The sequence below is a fragment of the Ranitomeya imitator genome, chromosome 4 (assembly GCF_032444005.1).
Source record: "Ranitomeya imitator isolate aRanImi1 chromosome 4, aRanImi1.pri, whole genome shotgun sequence".
NCBI lineage: Eukaryota > Metazoa > Chordata > Amphibia > Anura > Dendrobatidae > Ranitomeya > Ranitomeya imitator.
Genome location: NC_091285.1, coordinates 247673389 through 247693181, shown reverse-complemented (window position 1 = coordinate 247693181; position 19793 = coordinate 247673389). Strand labels below are relative to the sequence as shown.

General features: G+C 43.4%; 1 protein-coding gene across 2 annotated transcripts in view; it reads left to right on the top strand.

Annotated features, from left to right (window-relative positions):
- Positions 1-19793, top strand: part of SCAF11 (SR-related CTD associated factor 11) — a 207905-nt gene that overhangs the window by 126970 nt on the left and 61142 nt on the right. For both annotated transcript variants that reach the window (XM_069764481.1, XM_069764483.1), the window contains exons 11-12: positions 14266-17181; positions 17722-18236. In XM_069764481.1, the coding sequence (XP_069620582.1) occupies positions 14266-17181; positions 17722-18236 (3431 nt within the window). The remainder of the gene's footprint in view (positions 1-14265; positions 17182-17721; positions 18237-19793) is intronic.

Below are 19793 nucleotides of genomic sequence, written 5' to 3'. Positions count from 1 at the left end.
GCCATATATGCTCTGCACCTTTGATTATGGCCCCATAGGTGTTCCTTATAATGCTGTGCCATATATGCTCTGCACCTTTGATTATGGCCCCATAGGTGCTCCTTATAATGCTGTGCCCCATATATGCTCTGCACCTTTGATTATGGCCCCATAGGTGCTCCTTAGAATGCTGTGCCCCATATATGCTCTGCACCTTTGATTATGGCCCCATAGGTGTTCCTTATAATGCTGTGCCATATATGCTCTGCACCTTTGATTATGGCCCCATAGGTGCTCCTTAGAATGCTGTGCCATATATGCTCTGCACCTTTGATTATGGCCCCATAGGTGCTCCTTAGAATGCTGTGCCCCATATATGCTCTGCACCTTTATGGCCCCATAAGTGCTCCTTAGAATGCTGTGCCATATATGCTCTGCACCTTTGATTATGGCCCCATAGGTGCTCCTTAGAATGCTGCCCCATATATGCTCTGCACCTTTCATTATGGCCCCATAGGTGCTCCTTAGAATGCTGCTGGTGCTGCCATTAAAAAAAAAAAAAAAAATCACATACTCACCTCTCTTCTCAGGACGCCGGCGCTTTCAATAATTACCTGCTCCTCGTGCGGCTCCGTCTCCAGCACTGACGCTCAGCAGAGGGCGCGCACTGACTACGTCACCGCGCCCTCTAACCTGAGCGTCACTGCTAGAGGACGCTGCAGACGGAGCCGTACCGGAGCGAGGAGCAGGTAATTATAGCGCTGCGCTCCCCTTACCTGCTGCGGCGCGGTCCCTGCAGTCCCTGGCTTCTCCGGCGCTGCAGCTTCTTCCTGTAATTGAGCGGTTACATGGCACCGATCATTTACAGCAATGAATATGCGGCTCCTCCCCTATGGGGGTGGAGCCGCCTATTCATTTCTGTAATGAGTACAGTGCCATTTCTGTAATGAGTACAGGAAGAATCTGCAGCGCCGGAGAAGCCAGGGACTGCAGGGACCGCGCCGCAGCAGGTAAGTATGATTACACGGCCCCCGCTCCCCCTCCCCTGCTGACACCCGGGTATATGACTCGAGTATAAGCCGAGAGGGGGACTTTCAGCCCAAAAAAATGGGCTGAAAATCTCGGCTTATACTCGAGTATATACGGTAAGTAAAATTTCTCACATGTCTACTTTATATCAGCACAATTTTGGAACCAACATTTTTTTTTTCTTAGGGAGTTATAAGGGTTAAAAGTTGACCAGCAATTTCTCATTTTTACAACACCATTTGTTTTTTAGGGACCACATCACATTTGAAGTCATTTTGAGGGGTCTATATGATAGAAAATAACCAAGTATGACACCATTCTAAAAACTGCACCCCTCAAGGTGTTCAAAACCACATTCAAGAAGTTTATTAACCCTTCTGGTGCTTCACAGGAATTTTTGGAATGTTTGAAAAAAAATGAACATTCAATTTTTTTTCACAAAAAATTTACTTCAGCTCCAGTTTGTTTAATTTTACCAAGGGTAACAGGAGAAAATGGACCCCAAAAATTGTTGTATAATTTGCCTTGAGTACCACGATACCCTATAAGTGGGGGTAAACCACTGTTTGGGCGCATGGCAGAGCTCGGAAGGGAAGGAGCACCATTTGACTTTTCAATGCAAAATTGGCTGGAATTGAGATGGGATGCCATGTTGCGCTTGGAGAGCCACTAATGTGCCTAAACATTGAAACCCCCCCCCCCACAAGTGACACTAATTTGGAAAGTAGACCCCCTTAAGGAACTGATCTAGATGTGTGATGAGCACTTTGACGCACCAAGTGCTTCACAGAAGTGTTTAATGTAGAGCCGTAAAAATAAAATATATTTTTTCACAAACGTGAATTTTTCACCTCCAATTTTTTATTTTCCTAAGGTTACCAGAAGAAATTGTACCCCAAACGTTGTTGTGCAATTTGTCCTGAGAACGCGGATACCCCATATGTGGGGGTAAACCACTGTTTGGGTGCATGGCAGAGCTTGGAAGGGAAGGAGCTCCGTTTGACTTTTCAATGCAAAATTGGCTGGAATTGAGATGGGATGCCATGTAGCGTTGGGGAGCCCCTGATGTGCCTAAACATTGAAACCCCCCACAAGTGACACCATTTTGGAAAGTAGACCCCTAAGGATCTTATCTAGATGTGTTGTGAGAGCTTTGAACCCCCAAGTGTTTCACTACAGTTTGACACAGAGCTGTGAAAATAAAAATGCTTTTTTTTTCCACAAAAATTCTTTTTTAGGGCCCAGTTTTGTATTCTCCCAAGGGTAACAGGAGAAATTGGTCCCCAAAAGTTGTCCAATTTGTCCTGAGTACGCTGATACCCCATATGTGGGGGGGAACCACCGTTTGGCCGCATGGCAGAGCTCGGAAGGGTAGGGACACCATTTGGAATGCAGACTTGGATTGGTCTGCAGGCGTCACGTTGCATTTGCAGAGCCCCTGATGTACCTAAACATTAGAAAACCCCCACAAGTGACCCCATATTGGAACATAGACCCCACAAGGAACTTATCTAGACCCCCAAGTGTTTCACTACAGTTTATAACGCAGGGTCGTGAAAATAAAAATTATTTTTTTTCCCACAAAAATGTTTTTTTAGCCCCTCAAAAATATTTTTCCTAAGGGTAACAAGACATATTGGACCCCAATAATTGTTGTCCAATTTGTCCTGAGTATGCTGGTACCCCATATGTTGGGGTAAACCCCTGTTTTGGCGCATAGGAGAGCTCGGAAGGGAAGGAGCACTGTTTTACTTTTTCAACGCAGAATTGGCTAGAATTGATATCGGATGCCATGTCGCTTTTGGAGAGCCCTGATGTGCCTAAACAGTGGAAACCCCCAATTCTAACTGAAACCCTATCCCAAACATACCACTAACCCTAATCCCAACCATAACCCTAACCACACCCCTAACCCTGACACACCCCTAATCCCAACCGTAAATGTAATCCAAACCCTAGCTTTAGCCCCAACCCAAACCCTAACTTTAGCCCCAGCCCTAACTTTAGCCCCAACCCTAACTGTAGCCCTATCCCCAACCCTAACCACACCCCCAGCCCTAACCCTAGCCCTAATGGGAAAATGGAATTACCGTATTTTCCGCTTTGTAAGACGCACTTTATTTCCCCCAAATTTGGGGGGGAAATGGGGGTGCGTCTTACAAAGCGGATATACCGCTTACCGTTACAGGCTGGGATGAGGGGGTGTCCGCCGCTGTCGCCCGCCGCCGCGGTTGTCCGCTGCTGCCCTGGGAGATCCTGGAAACTCCGGTGCTGTGGGGGGCTCTGGCGACATTTTGTGAAAGACCAGAGCCCCCAGCAGTTCGTCCATGCGTTCCTGTATGACTGACTTCGGGAAAATGGCCACCGGAATCTCAGGAGATGAGATTTCAGTGTTGAGATCTCATCTCTCGAGATTCTGGCGGCCATTTTCCCAGAGTCAGTCATACAGGAACGCACGGACGAACTGCCGGGGGGCTCTGGTCTTTCACAAAATGTCGCCATAGCCCCCTGCAGCCCCGGAGACAGGCCTGCAGCCCCGGAGACAGGCCTGCAGCCCCGGAGACAGGCCTGCAGCACAGGAGCCCCCCTGCAGCACAGGAGCCCCCCTGCAGACCCCCTCATCCCAGCCTGCAGCACAGGAGCCCCCTTGCAGCACAGGAGCCCCCCTGCAGACACCCTCATCCCAGCCTGCAGCAATGCTCCACTCCTGCCTCCAGCAACGACCCTGGGACCCTGATCCACTGCAGCCACAACCCCTGGTGAGTAATAAGACGCATGGATTATAAGACGCCCCACCAATTAGGAAAAAAACTTTTTTTTAATAATTTTTCTCCTCAAAATTTGGGGTGCGTTTTATAATCCGGAGCGTCTTACAAAGCGAAAAATACGGTAAATACATTTTTTAAATTTTTTTATGTTTCCCTAACTAAGGGGGTGATGAAGGGGGGTTTGATTTACTTTTATAGCGGGTTTTTTAGCGGATTTTTATGATTGGCAGCAGTCACACACTAAAATACGCTTTTTATTGGAAAAAATATTTTTTGCGTTACCAAATTTTTAGACATAATTTTTCCATATTTTGGTCCACATAGTCATGTGAGGTCTTGTTTTTTGTGGGACGAGTTGACGTTTTTATTGGTACCATTTTTGGGCATGTGACATTTTTTTTTTCGCTTTTTATTCCGATTTTTGTGAAGCAGAATGACCAAAAACCAGCTATTCATGAATTTCTTTTAGGGGAGGCGTTTATACCATTCCACGTTTGGTTAAATGGATAAAGCAGTTTTATTCTTCGGGTCAGTACGATTACAGCGATAGCTCCTTTAGATTTTTTTTTATGTTTTGGCGCTTTTATACGATAAAAACTATTTTATAGAAAAAATAATTGTTTATGCATCGCTTTATTCTGAGAGCTAGAACTTTTTAATTTTTTTTGCTGATGATGCTGTATGGCGGCTCATTTTTTTGCAGGACAAGATGACGTTTTCAGCGGTACCATGGTTATTTATATCCGTCTTTTTGATCACGTGTTATTCCACTTTTTGTTCGGCGGTATGATAATAAAGCGTTGTTTTTTGACTCTTTTTTTTTTTTACAGTGTTCACTGAAGGGGTTAACTAGTGGGACAGTTTTATAGGTCGGGTCGTTACGGACGCGGCGATACTAAAAAATATGTGTACTTTTGTTTGTTTTTTGTTTAGATAAAGAAATGTATTTATGGGAACAATATATATATTTTTTTCCTTATTTAGGAATTTTTTTATTTTTTTTTACACATTTTAAAAAAAATTTTTTACTTTGTCCAAGGGGGACATCACTGTATAGTGACAGATCGCTGATCTGACACTTTGCAGAGCACTGTGTCAGATCAGCGATCTGACGTGCACTGCTCCTGGCTTACCAGTGCCTGCTCTGAGCAGGCACTTGGTAAGCCACCTCCCTGCAGGACTCGGAAGTAGCCCCGAGGCCATTTTGGATCCGGGGCCTGCAGGGAGGAGACGCTCGGTACAAGGTGAGCACATCGCCTTGTACCAATCGTCTCAGGGAAGCACGCAGGGAGCCCCCTCCCTGCGCGATGTTTCCCTGTCCCGCCGGAACACTGCGATCATGTTTGATCGCAATGTGCCGGGAGCGGTCCGGTGTGCCGGATGTCAGCTGCGATAGTCAGCTGACACGCGATCGCATATGACGTACTATCCCGTCACTAGAAATTAAGTCCCAGGTCACCTTGACGAGATAGTACGTCATATGGGATTAAGAAGTTAAAAAATAAAATTGTTTACTTTGCATTATTTTTTTCACGCCTGCCTAAAGTGTGTGTGTGTGTATTTTTGTGTATGTTACTCCTGCATACTACTTTTTTAGGCTTTTATAATCATTTAAACTAAATCTTTTTATTAATATATGTATATAAATGATATTACAATGTGTTACTGACTGAGGAACCCGCACCCCGACTGGCTTCAATATTACGTTGGAGGGATCATGCAGTACGGTGTCCCCAATTCCACCAATTTGAAGTTCCGCATCCCCTGGGGGCACGTAAGGTCAGTTTGGCACAGGTTTACACACACCCCCTTCCACACAGGCATGGAGAGTGAGGTAATGTGGCCCACGCTGATGTGACAAACGCTCACAACTCTGACAGGCTTAGAGGCCCCTTTCAGTAGCACCAGTGAAACAGCCTTATCAGCCCAGTAGGACTGCCACCAGTTCCTCATTAGATATAAGCCTGTTCTGTTAACGGGATTATATCCAGCCAAAAACCCACCCTGTTAGCATGTGAAGTTAAAACTGAGAACAAGGACATGTGGACTGAGATAAAAGAGCAGCCCAAGGTTAAACAATATATTTAATTGCCTTAATGGCACATTAGACAAAGCACTATATACGCGATGGTTATACTTATAATGGTCAGATATGCAAATACAGGAAGTAGTACAAAAAGTATAAGCAGAGGAAACATGTAAATTACCGGTTTGATGTTTGGCATGAGGTGGTGGCTTGATCCTGGTCATTCCAGCATATTGCTCCCGTCCCACCCACCCCCTTTTAGAAGTGAACAGCAAGCGTTACAGAGAGCACATAGCCATACCCAAGCTTTTAACCCCTTGGTCAGTCACACCCTCCCCCTCCCCCCCCCCCCCCCCCACCTCCCATGGCGTTTTGTGGCTAAAACTTCAAAACCTTTGAAGGATCATAACTTCCAAACAGAAAGTCATAAGGCAGCAGTTTAGTGCCAGCGGATCTGGCTGGGCCACTATTGCGCGTGGAGACCAAGCACGGCTTTGCTACCTAGCTTCTACTAGCCATTCTGCTGTTTTCCCACCATGGCATGCTAGAACAGATCGAGACCCTGGAAGACATTTAACCCATTCCAGAGATCTCGAAATTGTAACTGGTGTGTGGCTAAGACGTGCGATAACTCCATATTCTTCTTAAATCTCTTTATGAAATCCAATCTGACTGGATACTGGATGAAACAGTTTCACAGGATGACTCCCTGTGGATACTGTTAAGGTACCTTCACACATAACGATATCGTTAAGGATATCGTTGCAACGTCATGCTTTTTGGTGACGTAGCAACGATCCCGCTAACGATCTCGTTGTGTGTGACAGCGACCAACGATCAGGCCCCTGCTGGGAGATCGTTGGTCGTGGGGAATGATCAGGACCTTTTTTTGGTCGCTGATCACCCCGCTGTCATCGCTAGATCGGCGTGTGTGACGCCGGAACTAGCGATGTGTTCACCCGTAACCAGGGTAAACATCGGGTTACTAAGTGCAGGGCCGCGCTTAGTAACCCGATATTTACCCTGGTTAGCATTGTGAAAGTTAAAAAAAAAAAAACAGTACATACTCACATTCTGATGTCTGTCACGTCCCCCGGCATCCACAGGGTTAAAACTGCTTTCGGCAGGAGCGCTGCTAATGCAAGCTCTCCAGCCGAGAGCTTCCCTGTACTGACTGTCAGTGCCGGCAGTAACAGCGGTGACGTCACCGCTGTGCTCTGCTTTACGGCCGACACTGACAGTCAGTGCAGGGAAGCTGTCGGCCGGAGCGCGTGCATTAGCAGCGCTCATGCCGAAAGCAGTTTTAACCCTGTGGACGCCGGGGGACGTGACAGACATCAGAATGTGAGTATGTAGTGTTTTTTTTTTTTTACTTTTACAATGGTAACCAGGGTAAATATCGGGTTACTAAGCGCGGCCCTGCACTTAGTAACCCGATGTTTACCCTGGTTACCCGGGGACTTTGGCATCGTTGAAGACAGTTTCAACGATGCCGAAGTCTTTCCCCGGATCGTTGGTCGCTGGAGAGAGCTGTCTGTGTGACAGCTCCCCAGCGACCACACAACGACTTACTAACGATCACGGCCAGGTCGTATCACTGGTCGTGATAGTTGGTAAATCGTTTTGTATAACGGTACCTTTAGGCTGTGAGTTTTCACTGTGGAGCTGGTGAGGCTGGACCACCTGCTGAGCTAGGTGTCCTGTTGCAGCTACTCTGAAAGAGGATTGTAATCTGCCATTAAATCCTTCCATATCCTTCACACACATCACATAAATATGTAAAATTAACCCCCTTCTCACAGTGGATTTTAGTTTTTATGCTTTTAGCATTTCTTACTTTTACTAGGAGCCTTAAGTTTTCTTTTTCTGTTGACAAATCCTTCTAAGGCTAAGTTCCGACAATGCGATTTTGTGAGTGTTTGAAGTTGCAGATTTTCTGCAGCATTTCTGCTCCTATCAAGTAAGATAGGTTACATGCATTTTGTCAGAAAATTCACTAAAAGTGCTTAGTGTGAATATAGCCTCAGAGCTTGTTTTTTGCAGAACAACAACTTGCAGTTTTTAATACCATTCATTTTCCCAAACAATGTACAAGAAAGAGCAGTAAAATGGTGAAAACAAGACAATTTCAGAATTGTTTTTTGTGCTTTGTTGTTACAGCATTAGAGGTAAAAATGACATAACATGATTCTTCAGGTAAGTACGATTATGGCGATACCAAACTTTAAGTAGTGGTTTTGAGTTGACTCAAGTTCAGAAATGCGTAATATTACAGATTGTTTGTAAAAACAACCAACTGTGCACTTTTGCTTTTTAAGTAAAAAAAACACCTTTCCGTTACGAAAGCAGCAAAATTCAATTGTATATTATTTATTATTTTTCCGACCTTAAGACGCACTTTTTTCCTCCAAATTTGGGAGGAAAGTGTGGGTGCATCTTATGGTCAGAATGTAGCATGTGGGGAGGGGGCAGCAGCAGCTAGTGGAATCGCACTGTGATCCCACTTGCAGGAGGCAGAAAAATGTCCCAGCTGCCCAGAATCCAGTGCTGGGGAAACCACATGGTCCCGATGATTAAAATGCAGTGAATATTCATTAGCCGCTTCCCCATCTGTCAGCTGAGCAGTGAGGGGGGGAGCAGCAAATGAATAGGCCTTCATTGAAACACACATGGTTTCCCCAGGGCTGGATTCCTGCAGCAGCTGGGGAGATCTGTGTGTCTGGGGAGGAGGGGGCAGCAGCAGGGGGCCAGAGGAGACAAGATCACTGCATTCCTGCCTGCCTGTGCTGGATGCTGAGTGCATAAGGACCTGTGTGATGTCATGAAGTGGGTGGGCTGGAGCGTCACATGGCAGCACAGAGCCCTCCCTCTTCTGATGTCATCACAGGTACTTCAGACTCCCCACTAAAATCTGCTGGGTTCCTCTTATGACCTGTGCTGTGGAGAGGCAACAAGAGAGAGGGCTCTGTGTGTGCAGTCATGGGATGCTCCATGTGGGTGGCTGGCACAATTACATGGTTAGTCTTTACAACACACAATAAAGCACTCTGCCACTTCTGTGTTGAACTATAAAGGTACCGTCACACTGAACGATATCGCTAGCGATCCGTGACGTTGCAGCGTCCTGGCTAGCGATATCGTTCAGTTTGACAGGCAGCAGCGATCTGAATCCTGCTGTGCCATCGTTGGTCGGAGCAGAAACCGTGTGTGACGCCGATTCAGCGATGTCTTCACTGGTAACCAGGGTAAACATCGGGTTACTAAGCGCAGGGCCGCGCTTAGTAACCCGATGTTTACCCTGGTTACCAGCGTAAACGTAAAAAAAAAAAAAAAACACTACATACTTACATTCCGGTGTCTGTCCCCCGGCGCTGTGCTTTCCTGCATTGGCTGTGAGTGCCGGCCAGCCGTAAAGCACGTCACCGCTCTGCTTTACGGCTGGCCGGCGCTGACAGTGCAGGAAAGCACAGCGCCGGAGGTCAGACACCGGAATGTAAGTATGGAGTGTTTTTTTTTTTTTTTTACGTTTACGCTGGTAACCAGGGTAAACATCAGGTTACTAAGCGCGGCCCTATATCTTTTGCTGGTTCCTCCACTCACCTTTCCCTTACTTTAGGGGTTCCTCAAGGATCAGTCCTAGGCCCCCTCCTCTTCTCTTTGTATACCGCCCCTATTGGACAACCAATCGGTAGATTTGGTTTCCAGTACCATCTCTATGCTGACGAAAGTCAATTATACACTTCTTCTCCTGATATCACGCCAACCTTTTTAGAAAACACCAGTGATTGTCTTACCACTGTCTCGAACATCATGTCCTCCCTCTAGCTGAAACTGAACCTGTCAAAAACTGAACTCCTCGTGTTTTCTCCCTCTACTAACCTACCTTTGCCTGACATTGCCATCTCCGTGTGCGGTTCCACCATTACTCCAAAGCAACATGCCTGATGCCTTGGGGTCATCCTTGATTCTGACCTTTCATTCACCCCCCACATCCGATCACTGGCTCGCTCTTCTTATCTGCATCTCAAAAACATTTCTAGAATTCGCCCTTTTCTTACCTTCAACTCTGCAAAAACTCTTACTGTTTCACTTATTCATTCTCGACTGGACTATTGTAACTCTCTACTAATCGGCCTCCCTCGTACCAAACTCTCCCCGCTCCAATCTGTCCTGAATGCTGCTGCCAGGATAATATTCCTCACCAACCGTTACACCGATGCCTCTACCTTGTAGCGGTCATTACACTGGCTACCCATCCACTCCAGAATCCAGTTCAAAACTACTACCCTCATCCACAAAGCACTCCATGGCTCAGCACCACCCTACATCTCCTCTCTGGTCTCAGTCTACCACCCTACCCGTGCCCTCCGCTCTGCTAATGACCTCAGGTTAGCATCCTCAATAATCAGAACCTCCCACTCCCGTCTCCAAGACTTTACACGTGCTGCGCCGATTCTTTGGAATGCACTACCCAGGTTAATACGATTAATCCCCAATCCCCACGGTTTTAAGCGTGCCCTAAAAACTCATTTGTTCAGATTGGCCTACCGCCTCAACGCATTAACCTACCTATCCCTGTGTGGCCCATTCAAAAAAAAAACTTAAACCATAATCAGGTTCCTCGCATCATGTTCTCATACACTGTATACAGTTAATAGCCCTCTGTGTCTGTACTGCTACATACTTAGGCAGTGAACTGGTTCATGCAGCTTTACATGAACACCTGAGCTTACACTATGGCTGGTCCGAATAACTAAAGCAAATGTTACCATCCACCTCTCGTGTCTCCCCTTTTCCTCAGTTTGTAAGCTTGCGAGCAGGGCCCTCATTCCTCCTGGTATCTGTTTTGAACTGTATTTCTGTTATGCTGTAATGTCTATTGTCTGTACAAGTCCCCTCTATAATTTGGAAAGCGCTGTGGAATATGTTGGCACTATATAAATAAATTATTATTATATATAATAACACCACATATAATAGTATGTTATTCAATTTTACCAAAAAAATTTTTTTTTGTTTTTGCTTCAAATATTTTTTTCCCTATTTTACACCTCTAAAACCTGGGTGCGTCTTATAGTCCGAAAAATACGGTATACAGCTTGTTGCCTGGATTACCAGACACCTTTCAATCCCAGCCTTACTTGTTACCTAGGTAAGGAGCACATGTATGCAAGCTCCAGGCTTTACAGCCTGTTAAAGAACCAGAAGCTGGATTGGTCACTGGATCTGCCCAGCTTCTGTCCCCCTGCGCTGCTGCAAGCCTGCAGAGGCACAGCCTGGACTAGTCACTTGAGACAGACCATAACTCGGACCAGCGGTGCCACCATGCTGCTGGTCTGAATTGTAAATCTCCTAAAGATTCACTTTGAGAAAACGTCCTATGTGCCATTGGGGTTAACAACAGCAATCGCTCCTACAGGGAGCTACTGGCTATGGGGAAGGGCTCTGCTCCTGACCCCACTCCTAATATGTGCTGAACAAGTATGGTGGATCTCAGGAATGGATCAGTGCACTGTGATTAATTGGCACATTGTGATAATTATATATACTTTAACATAAACACACAAATTATAAAAAGGAAATATATACAGCTCACATTATTTATACTGTTAGGAGAAAGTGTAATGTACTATCCATTAGTATATCAGTGCTGTTAATACTATTACACTAAAAGATTTTTATACTGTATTATATATTTATATATTTACAACTTGTGACTCTTCAGCTATTGAGAACTACAACTGAATGCTTGGCTAATAATCTACAGTTGTTCAGGCATGCTGAAAGTTGTAGATTTGAAAAAGTAGAAAGGCCACAAGTAGGGGTATAATGGTTTATACCCTGTCACATTTAATACACCAGTTTACCCCTACAGTATTAACACCACTGCAGCATTTGTTTTATTTATTTCAGTGCTGGAGTGGTAGCCAAAGCACTATATTAATTTAAATCTAACAGCATAACATATGTTCATCTAGGAGCTTATACTATTTATTTGCCCACTTGGCTTGCTCCCTTTACACTGTGTGTGCATATTTCCAACAAGGTGACTATGTATTAGTTTACACGTGTATATATATAGGAACTTTTTCTGATGTGATTTCAGGGTGCTTTATCTTCTCATTGTATATCAGCTAGGTGTTTTATAGCTATATTGTGGTCTCGGCATACTTTTTTGCATAGGCACATAACTCGATTATTTATAGGTATATGGTGGTGTATTTCTGGTGCAGACAGCATATTCTGCATACGTATTCCCATTGATTGACACACAATTTGTAAGGTTTTTATTTGTTTGTTTTTTTATTAATAAAATATACTTGTTTTTATTGGCATAAAGCTTCCTTGTTTCTCTATGATGTAGTGTGCATTTATGGAAGTGCTTTATATTAGGCCTGGTATAAGTGAAAGTTTAACCCTAGAATGCGTAACCCGGGCCAAAAGCCCGGTAGCTTACTTTTTTTTTACATTTTCTGCAAAATTACTTTAGTGTAAGCAGTCATGGATTCAAATCTTGCAGGGCACGCAAGGTCCCCCTGCCCATGCCAGCACATGTCCATGCCCATTTTAAGTTCACCAGTGACCATCTGTATGATCCATAGGAGAATGTCAGGTGGTCAGATGAGACCAAAATTGAACTTTTTTGTATCAACTCCTCTCTCTGTGTTTGGAAGAAGGATGAGTACAACCAAAAGCACACAGTCCTAACCTTGAAGCATGATGGAGGAAACATCATACTTTTACAGATCTTCTTTATGGATGCAGCAATACAATTTTTTTTTAATGAAGGAAGAGGAAGGATTGTGATATATATGTATGTTGTGGAACAGCATCACCTAATTTCTACTCACTGTGGGTGCCAGGCCACGAGAAAAGCCCAATCTGTTCCAGGATATGAAGCAAAAAAAAAAAAGGCAGCACTCCAATTCAAACGCGAAATTGAAAAAAGTGTACTTTATTGAGCCCAAATGCCATATATAGTGAGGAAAATAAGAATTTGAAACACTGACGATTTTGTAAGCTTTCCCACCTTCAGAGAATAGGGTGGGCTGTCATTTTTATCGTAGGTACACTTCAACTGTGAGAGAAAAAAAATCCAGAAAATAACATTGCAAGAGTTTTACATAATTTTCATTTTATTGCATGAAATAAATATTTGATACAATAGAAAAGCAGAACTTCGTATTTGATACGGAAACCTTTGTTTGCAATTGCAGAGGCCACACGTTTCACATAGTTCTTGACAAGGTTTTAACACACTGCAGCAAGGATTTTGGCCCACTCCTCCATACAAATCTTCTCCAGATCTGTCAGGTTTCTGGGCTGTCGCTGGGCAACATTGAGTTTCAGCTGCCTCCAAAAACTTTCTATTGGTTTCAGGTCTGCAGACTGAATAGGCCACTCCAGAACCTTGAAATGCTTCTTACGGAGCCCACTCCTTAGTTGCCCTGCCTGTGTGTTTCGGGTCATTGTCATGTGGGTAGACCTAGGCATGATCCATCTTAAATGAAGGGAAGGAGGTTGTTGGGCAAAATCTCACGATACATGACCCCATCCTTCCTCCCTTCCATATGGAACAGTCAGCCTGTCTCCTTTCAGAAAAGCACCCTCAAAATATAACATTATTTAACCCAATTGGTAAACTCCATAAGGAGAGAGCAAAAAATCAAAGCACAAGTATTGCATATTTTTAGGTCACCGCAACACTGCAAAATTTTTATATTTTTTTCGCTCAATTTTACCTTTTCCCCATTTTCCAGTACATTGGTAAAATAATGGTGCAATTCAAAACTGCAGCTTATACCACATAGTATAGACCCTCATAAGGCTATATAGCTACAGAAAAATAAGTTATAACTCTTGGAATATGAAAAAAGTGATGGGGATGGAAAAAAGAATGCAAAAAAAAAAATAGGAAAAACACCCGGTCGAAAAGCTGTTAAGCTGCTAATCAGTGGAAAAAATCTATTGGACATTTCTTAAGAGTATTTATTGAGTGAATATGCTCTTAGGAAGAGTCAGACTTGCTCGGACTGGCTGTCAGCTCTGTGAACACGAGCATGACCACATTTATTTCTATGCAGCTGTCACACTCTGGTGGGAAAAGCTGACTACCAGATCGTTGCGGTGATCATCCGATATACACGCCGTCTGACTTCCTTTACTGTGTATAGTTTCGGCTCAGGGCAGGGATTGTTAAAATGTTGATGGAGCAGAGAGAAGTGCATCTGGCCATATCTAATAGACCTTTTTTTTCCTTACATGCTGATTTGCACAACTAAAAATACAAATATACATTCTAACACAATAAATGGTATACTGTTACAGCTTTGTGAATAAATTATATTTATCCACTAAGTGGATTTTGTTCATGCATTAGTAGGACCACAACATTTAAAAATAATTAGGTACATAAGTGTGCAATTCCTTTAATTATGCCATCTTTTTTATATTTGGCTATAGGTTCTTCAACCAGAGTGTGTGCTCACACTGGTGGACATGACGGCATTGAAAAAAAGCAAGCTGCGTCTGGCACATCGACCAGCAGAGGAACGAGAAAAAAATCAGTACAGTCCAGCACTAGACGGAGATCGACACGAAATAGCAAATCTAACACTAGCAACCTTCAGAGCTCCCCAAAATCCTGTAGCTCTGATCACGATACACCAAGTCATAATGCTACTAATGCTACAAACACGTCCCCATCGGAAGACTCTGGTAAACGGTCTTCAAAACAACAAAAACAAGCTCCTAAGAAGGGCTCTCGGACTAGAAAAAGAGTCTGCTCAGCAACACCGTATCAAGCTGAATCTAAAGACGAGAATGATTCTGAAGGGGAGGCAGAGCAGGAGAAAAAATGTAAACTGTCAGATGATAATGTGTCAGAGACAGAACTGAATAAACTACATTTGTCTCCCAACAATAGCATTGCAAAACAAGACGAGCATACAGATATGTCCTCTCCTCTGAAACATTCGGAGGAGAAACTTTTGCTAGATTCCTCACCTGCCCACGCTGTGCAGTCTATCGATAAGGAACGGGCGACTAGTCCTGATTTTCATAACAAGCATCAATTTAATGAAGAACACTCATCTTCACCAGTTTTCAAAAATGGTCAGACTGATTTGGAGGACAGTCATGTAGATTTCCAAAGATCTGCAAATGAGACAAGCGATGAAAATTCACCAGGAAATCAGCTGGACATTGAAGCAGAACCCTCTTTATTGTCTGAAAATCTGAAAGTTTCAGATGAAGACAGGTCTAACTCCTCTCCACAATCAGAAAAGCACATAATTTCTGATCATACAGAATTGCCAACTTTGACATGTGATAAAGTAGAACCATGCAGTGTTGAGGAATATGCGTCTTTGCCTTCATCTCCTACAGAAATTAATTCTCCTATAAAATATTTACCGGAGTCGCCAACATCTGAAGAGATTGATATTAGTGCAGGGAATCATTTGCACCCCAGCCAATTGAAACGGCAGTCAAATGAAAGCCATTTTCAAAGTGAGGAATCAAGCTCCACAGAGTCTATGCTTCCACCAGTGTTGGTAAAATTTGATTTCAACGATGCCCCAACATCCCCTGTTAACGAAGAACAAAGTATCCAGAAACCTGAAAGCATCCCAAACCTTGGGCCTGATGAGTCTTTAAAAAGAGTGCACAAACCAGATGAGCTGGAAAAAGTTTTAGAAGTAAGTTTGCAGGCAGAAAACCAGGAAGAGTGCATGAGGGCCCAAGATGCTAAAACAAGTATGACTTCTGAGTTAAACAATCAACACAGTTCAGAAAGTTCTTGTTTATTAACAGAACAATCCGAGCAGTCACTGGAATTATCAGTAAAGTCTGCTGAGGAATTATCTAATACTATAGATATTTGTGGGAATATCTTATGCAAGGAAGAATTACACAGTCCTACTTTAGGGGATGGTCAAATCAGTCATACTGATCGAAAAACCAATTTAAAAAATGACCATCAGAAGACTTCCTGTGATGACACCACTGAACCAATAGCAAAGGAGTGTGATTCATTATGTAGTGTTCCAAATGATTTAGAATTTGAGCAATCTGTGAACATTATTGAACCTACTAAAACTGAAACTGATAATTTGGCTGAAAAAAAAGTGTCTCCTTCAAAGCAGCCTTTACCTCCTGAGGATGCATCCAAAAAGGAATCGCGGACAAGAAAATCTAGATTTCATTCCCCATCAACAACCTGGTCGCCTAGTAAAAATGATGTTAAAGAAAGGCAAAGATCACCGTCGCCTTCTAAAACTAAAGACTCTCCTGTTAAACCTAAATCAAGCTCACCCAGTAGAGACAAAGATGGGGAACGCAGTCATGGGGCTCAATGGAAAGGGAGGAGCAGAGAAAGACACAATCAAAGGCATTCAAGATCTAGGAGCAGACATTCCCAATCAAGAAACAGACATTCAAGATCTAGAAGTAAGCATTCTAGATCTAAAAGCAGATCACCATCAAGGTCTGGATCTAGTACCAGATACAAAAATAGACTTGTTACAGTTGATAGAAATGAAAAAGATTGTGGTTCCCCACCATGGAAAGAGCGGCGTTCAAATGAAAATTGGAAAAGTCCCTGGGGAAGTGAAAAATATCGACGAAATGAACCTGATAAACATGAACATTTCAGAATTGATAAATATGAGGCAAGAGATTCTGCTGAAGCATATCCGGGCAACAACAATGATTACCCTGATTGGGTGGTAGACAGGATAAAAGCCGTAGACAGCAGAAGAAGAGGCGATTCTTGGATGAGGGGAGAGGGCAGAGGAGGAGGGGAACGAGGAGGAGGGGAACGAGGATGGGGGGAACGAGGATGGGGGGAACGAGGATGGGGGGATCCCAGAGGAAGAGGAGACAGAGGTAGAGGAAGAGGTGATTTTAGGGGAAGGGGAGAGACTAGAAGTAGGGGTGACAGAGGTAGAGGAGGGAATAGAGGAAGAGGTTACCATTGGAACGATGGGCAGTATGGTTCAGGGGACTCATGGAACAGAAATGTAAACATGGACTGGAACTCTCCTAGAAGTCGTGGTGGACGTGGTCAAGGAGGTTTTAGAGGTGGATTTAATTATGGAGACCAACATGAGAATAATTGGAACAATAGACAGCACTACTCAGGAAATTCGGCTCCTCAAGGGCCAGAATGTTCAAGGTTTATGGAAAGTAAAAATAAACCTAAATATGAAGATATGTTTGACTCAGCTGTCGATCGATCAGGTTGGTCTTCTGCATCAAGTTGGGCTGTTCGAAAAACCCTTCCTGCTGATGTACAAAATTACTACTCAAAACGAGGAAAGAGCACCACAGGCTCTCAAGGAGGAGTATGGCCTAGACAAGAAGAGACTCAAGATCAAGGTTTGTTGATTTAATAGATTATCTTTTGGGTTAAAATATGCTTGATTTGAAGGTATGGTATCTTGCTATAGTGTGGAGACCAGACAAATACCTTGTATTTCCTAACTTTTAGAATAGAGTGTTAGATATAATCTGTCTCTACTCACCTCTGTATCAGGAGGTGAAAAAGGCTGGTGATGGCATGTCTATATAGATTTTAGGCTCATACAGGCCATGTGTGCGATCGCTAATGCTTGTGCACAATAAAAGGCAGATATCTGTAGAGATGATGTCACCGTCCCTGCTCACCTCAGAAATTAATGGCGCTTGATTTCCCTTTAAGGATTGTAAGAGAAGTCAGAGTTCAATAGATCACATCACTAGTTAAGTCTTTTAAATTTATTTGCGTGATTGCTTTTTTTGTTTGTTTGTTTGTTTATGAACAAACTAGTTTGTATGTTGTTTGAAATTTCTGTCTAAGTTCTAAACTTTTGAGTAGGTGGTTTTCATGAATAAACTCTTGTATTTAAATCCATTTTTGTTTTTTAAAAAAACAAACAGATCAAGCGGCTACTGATCAAGCAAGTCAACAAAATGAAAGTGCTCCAGTCCCTGTCAACATGGTGCAGGCTCAAATGAATGTTGTGCAGCAACCAGTTGCTCTCCCCCCTCAACCAATGAGTTTTGCTGCCCCCCCTCAACCAATGAATATTTCTGCACCTCCACCCCCTCAACCAATGAATATTGCTGCACCCCCTCAACCAATGAATATTGCTGCACCCCCTCAACCAATGAATATTGCTGCACCCCCTCAGCCAATGAGTATTCCTGCACCCCCTCAGCCATTGAATATGTTCCCCTATTCAGTGGGTGTCCACCCTCCCGTGGTGAACATCCAACACAATCCTTATAATCTTCATCCGCAACTTCCTATTCATCTCCACCCAACACTACCTCCAGTTCAGATGTCTGCACCATCTACTGTGCCTCAGGGATTACCTCCACCCCCACCACCACCTCCTCCATCCCAGCAGATCAGTTATATTGCTCCACAGCAAGATGCAAAACCACTGCAGGTACCTTTTTTATTTGTATAATACTTATGCTACTATGGTTCTTGTGCTACAGGTTTCTTACTCAGACATCTATATTCGTTTGTTACGTTTTGGGCCAGGCTAAATTATAAACTGATGGGTTAATGTATTCTTTGAGTGATCTTTGTAGCACTGTCAAAACCAAAATAATAACCTTTTTGTTTTCCGTTTGGTTGAACAATTTCTAACTGCTTTTTGTTAATTTGATGCATATAAGGGAATGTGCCATGAGGCATCAATCTATCAGTAGGCTCAACCCTCCTAAACGGTCTGTATGACCATGTAGGTAATGGGAATGTTTTTCTTATGTCAATAAGTTGTTTCGGGCTATGGGCAAGACACTGATCTTCCTTCAGACCTTGTTTTAAATAAAAGGAGACGTTACCAGTGTGACACGTTACTAATAGAGTACAGTAGAACTGAACTTGTCTTAAAAACATATTGTCTGCAGCTATCACAGCTATGCTGTATTACACTGATTGCCTGTGAGATGAAAGCTAAAGCACTGAGAAGATACTGCACATGTGAGTTATAGGCTGGGATCACACTTGCGAGAAACTCGCCCGAGTCTCTCACATCAATACCCGGCACTGCCGCCGGCACTCGGGACCGGAGTGTGCGGCTGCATGTATTTCTTTGCAGCTGAGTGCTGCGGTCTGAGTGCCGGCGGCAGTGCCAGGTATTAAGATGCGAGTTTCTTGCAAGTGTGATCCCGGCTGTAATCACACACTCCTCTGCAGAGAGATCAGGAGAGCAGCCATTACATTTCACATTAGTAACACATGAAACCATTATACCGGTAATGCCCTGTTATTTAAAATAAGCTCTGGAGGCAGATTCTCATCCAGATCAGTGTTCTGCCCACAGCCTGGAGCAACTCATTTACATATCATGAAAACATGGATTTTTCTTAAATAAGACATCAAATGCTGGATATGAAGGCATCCTATTACTCAGCTTCCTATGACCTAGCTGCCCATATAGACTGCTTAGAAGGGTGGATCCTACTGACAGATGCATTATAAAGTTGATGGTCACAGTTCACCTTCTCCCATTCTCTGCTCAGTGACATCTTCACAGATCTTTGAGCTTGTGTAGAATGCAGTCTGTTCCCTGTGGTTCATGTAAGCTAAAATAAAGCACATCTGTAAATTTTGTTACAACAGTAGCTTGGTAAAGATGCTTGACCCAATAATAACATACAGCAAATAGAATAAAAGCATCTACAGTCAGTAAATAAAAGATTAGCAAAAAAAAGTCTCTGATTTTCCTTAAGGCTAAGTTCACACTAGACGTTTTTTCAGCATTTTTTAATGCAAATTTTCAGCTTCGCTTTGCAGTACCAGCAAAGTCTATAAGATTTCAAAAAATCTTCACACAACTTGCTTTTTTTGTCTTTCGGATTTTGTTCTTTGTATGGTTTTGTTTTACAATGGAGCATGTCTGGATAAGTTGGAAACTTGGGCTGAAAGGTGGCAGATGAGGTTTAACAATGATAAATGTAAGGTTATACACATGGGAAGAGGGAATCAATATCAC